This window comes from Ciona intestinalis, chromosome 1, assembly GCF_000224145.3.
Source record: "Ciona intestinalis chromosome 1, KH, whole genome shotgun sequence".
Lineage (NCBI taxonomy): Eukaryota > Metazoa > Chordata > Ascidiacea > Phlebobranchia > Cionidae > Ciona > Ciona intestinalis.
In genome coordinates this window covers 682012-685796 of record NC_020166.2, presented here as the reverse complement: position 1 = coordinate 685796, position 3785 = coordinate 682012, and the positions used below count along the sequence as shown (strand labels likewise).

Below are 3785 nucleotides of genomic sequence, written 5' to 3'. Positions count from 1 at the left end.
TTAAGTTCAAGACTGCGGTTTTGATGCAGACGGTAATTGTCGGTTGTTTTGAAGCTGGACAAAGCTCGCTTTCACGCGACGACTTAATTAGGCGGTGTGTCGCATCTATGTGAGTGGCTGGAGCATTGCTAGACTGTATTGTATGGTTGGTTGGTAAGCATGGGGTGGATGGCTTTGAACGAAAGGAGAATTTAACTTATTTATCCTCACATGAGGGGGCAAATTATTTATAACACGGGTGTTTTGTTTCTACATTTGTAAAATATAACTGGTGTGGGCTTATGTAACTGTTGTCGCGTGAAATGGTCGCCATTGTTAACACTCAGTGCACAGTTATTACGTCACAAACCCATCTATGACATCATAAAAGCAATGATTGTTCCACATCATTATTGCGTCACAAGTACCGATTGTCATCCTGCAGCGCGACAACAAATTCTCGTAAATTTCGTTTCCGATCGTAAATTCGCGACATCTGCGCGACCACGTGACTCTTTCATCCGCCGCTTCCCCCCCCAGCCCGCCAACCGACGTCGCAACTTAACAATCGCTGTCGAAGCTTTGGAACAATAGCGGTTAATCGCGGTTTTGCTATTCCGCCTCATCCGAACGTGACAATGGCGTTTGAAACGTCACAATTACCCAACAAACCACAATCGACCAATTGTTACGTTGCTGACAGCTAAATCGCGATGCATCGAGATTTCAACGCGAAAGTTGCTTATCTTTCTTATGTGACGTCACAATGGTATGTGTCTGGCAACAATGGTAGTTGTTGATTAACAAATGATATTATTATATAATAAACATATAAAAAATATTGCATCTAATAATTAAACATGGATTCGCTTATATACGTATTCATATATAGCAGGGGTGGACGCTTCGGCTTCTGTCGTTTATGGTCAATTACTAATTTATCCTCGCGTGGTAACAACAGTCGTTATAACAAGTTACAACGTATGTGAATATGGCTTGATATGTCACACTAGTAGATGAATAACGACCTACGCAAGATCGTTGTTGTATTTACACCACGTGAAACATATCCACCAACACGCGACACATATTACCCAAATGTAACATCACAATGCATTGGCTGGTCGTTCATCGGTTTGCGTGTTTGTGTGCAATGATTGAAAACATCTACTTTACGTTCGAACCTTACACGGCAAATATAAAGCAAGCCTATATAGTAACATGTGGATATACATGCGCTGGGTCGGTGTGGATTAGGGCTCGCCTACAGTAACCTGTGGTGTATATACCCCATGCATGGTAACATATATAATACATGTTATTGCACACGTTGGTGTTAAACAAACATCGATATCGTGTTGTTGTATATCATTTCACAAGTTCGATTGTTACGTCATACTTATCAATCGGTTACACGCGACAGATACGCGCGTATCGCGATCGCTTTTTTTCTTTTGACCCATACATTGTGACGTGTGACAGGAGCAGAAGATAAGAAGACGCACGAAAAAGGCGCGCGCGTGTTGGGGGGTTTATAAGACGACGCAGCCACCACTCGGTACATACGTTGTTACATCACAGTCGGGATTATTACGTCACAATCATGCCTGTTGAACGAAGAATGACTGAAGCCGAGTTACGGCGAAAGGTGGGTGTGTATAAGATGTCGCTTGTGTGAGGGGGTGTGTTTATGTAGTTATATATGGACAAGGTTGTGATTAATCCAATGGTGTAGAACGAATCTTATGTTTGAACTTGTATTTGTTGTAACGTGAGACACGAACGGCTGATAACAACCATGGTATTAACCATCAACAACGTGAAAGTTGGGAAGTTTAATGTTTCGCACGTTTAAGTAATGTGTGGGTAGCGTGGTAGCAAGTCGAATGTCATAGTTAAGTCGATTCAGCCAAAGTTAAATATTCGATTTTTTCCAGACAAACAAACCAATTATGGAGAAGAAGCGACGCGAACGAATAAACAAATGTTTGGAAGATTTGAAGTCGATTGTTCTCACCGCCGTCGCTGAAGAGGTAAACAATTATTCCTCTGTGACGTCATATAGCATTATTGTTGCATTTTATCTTAATTTTGTTACGTAATAATACGCATATCTAACGTCACAATTATTGCAGTCGCGACCAAACAAATTGGAAAAAGCTGATATTCTAGAAATGACGGTTCGATATTTGAAGTCGTTACAACAAGGCAAGCCTATTGATGCAGGTGAATACCGTGTGTTACGTCATAATCATACCATGTGTTACGTCATGACAGATTTACTTTAGACAAAGTTTTATATTCGTTCGTTTTATTTAAATATTTGCAACCCACTGTGAGTTGCTTCTTTTAAGGTTTAACAGCCAAACTTTTTATCCAAATGGCCTTTCATTGAATTTATCCATGCATGTTATAACGACTGTTGTTTTGTTGTTAATATAAATTTGTTCGTAACATTAATGAATATTGATATTGTAAAAATAGAAGAGAATTAAACTTAACCTTCTTCTCAAGGTATCCTCTCTCTTTCACGCACCAGTGATTATGACGATTCTGATGACGACACAAAATCTTCAATGACCGAATACTCCCAATGTGACATCACAACCATGTTGAATCGTAGCGACGTTCCCTTGCATTTCCGCACGCAGTTCTTGGGACATCTAGCGGACAAACATAACCCGGTTGAACGCAAGAAACCGCAGCATCATTCTACGCAACATTACTCAGCAGAATTCGACCGTCGGCCCATTCTCATGCCCGGGAAACCCCCTCACCCCTACCAAATCCCACTTACCCCAACCCTAACGTTCCCACCAACCCCTATTTCACCTATATCATCTACGTCATTTATACGTCGTATACCCTCACCTACGTCATCGGATGATGACGTCACCAACCACGTGACTGACTGCTACTCTCCCCCGACCCCCCACACCAGTAGTAGCGATTCCGGAGTTTGGTCCTCGGGTTCGAGTCCCCCTTCCCCCATTCAAGGGAAACCATTTAACAACCAACCCAACAAACCAACCACTGTGTGGCGCCCTTGGGGATTATAGAAATCTTATAAAGGGGCGGATTCGCAAAATGAACCAGGAGGGAATTTAGAAACCAAAGCGACCACTTACCAAATATTGTAGCCTTTACAAGTTACAATACCAAATGTTAATGCGTGATATTTAACGTGTTGTATGCAACTTAATGCAACGAACATACACACAGTCACAGCGCATGTTAATCCGCCCCGGCATTCCCCTATTATATTGTACCTACTGTGACTTCACGCCAGTTGCCTTATTATTATTTTTAACACCCCAATATGCACCGCGTAGTTTGTTCTTATATTTCTTTGCATTGTTCTATCCTCGCTGTGCCGGTCGTGAAATAAACACGCTTATGACGTAACAATGGCTTGTTTGTGATGTCAGCAATTTATCCATAGTTAAAATAGCGGTCGCATCGTTTGATTCCCCCCCCCCCAAAGCTGTGTCCACCATCACAGCGTTATAGGACAATATGTTTATTATACCAACCCCCCCTGGTTATAATCCTTATGTAAATGAAACTTTAATATAAGTTGGTCAACCGTATACAAAGCACGTTCGCCACCCATCCATCATAAAGCCAACATATGCACAGCTTATTTCGCCTTCCCTTGTCCAAACACGCATCCCACGGTAGCCAATGATAAACATTCCAACTTCATTTCTTAATCGTTTCCATCACGTCACAATCGTGGCTCGCGACCGTCGCCATCAGCTTAAACAATCGACGAACAAAGGCGCGGTTATAAACCATCGCGCGTG

General features: G+C 42.0%; 1 protein-coding gene across 1 annotated transcript; it reads left to right on the top strand.

Annotated features, from left to right (window-relative positions):
- Window positions 1-1555: 1555 nt before the first annotated feature.
- e(spl)/hairy-a (transcription factor protein) lies at window positions 1556-3384 on the top strand. Its single transcript, NM_001078521.1, is given in 4 exon segments — window positions 1556-1627; window positions 1917-2012; window positions 2115-2205; window positions 2494-3384. Coding segments are annotated over 4 exon segments (777 nt in total). The 5' UTR covers window positions 1556-1582; the 3' UTR covers window positions 3039-3384.
- The last annotated feature ends 401 nt before the right edge of the window (window positions 3385-3785 follow it).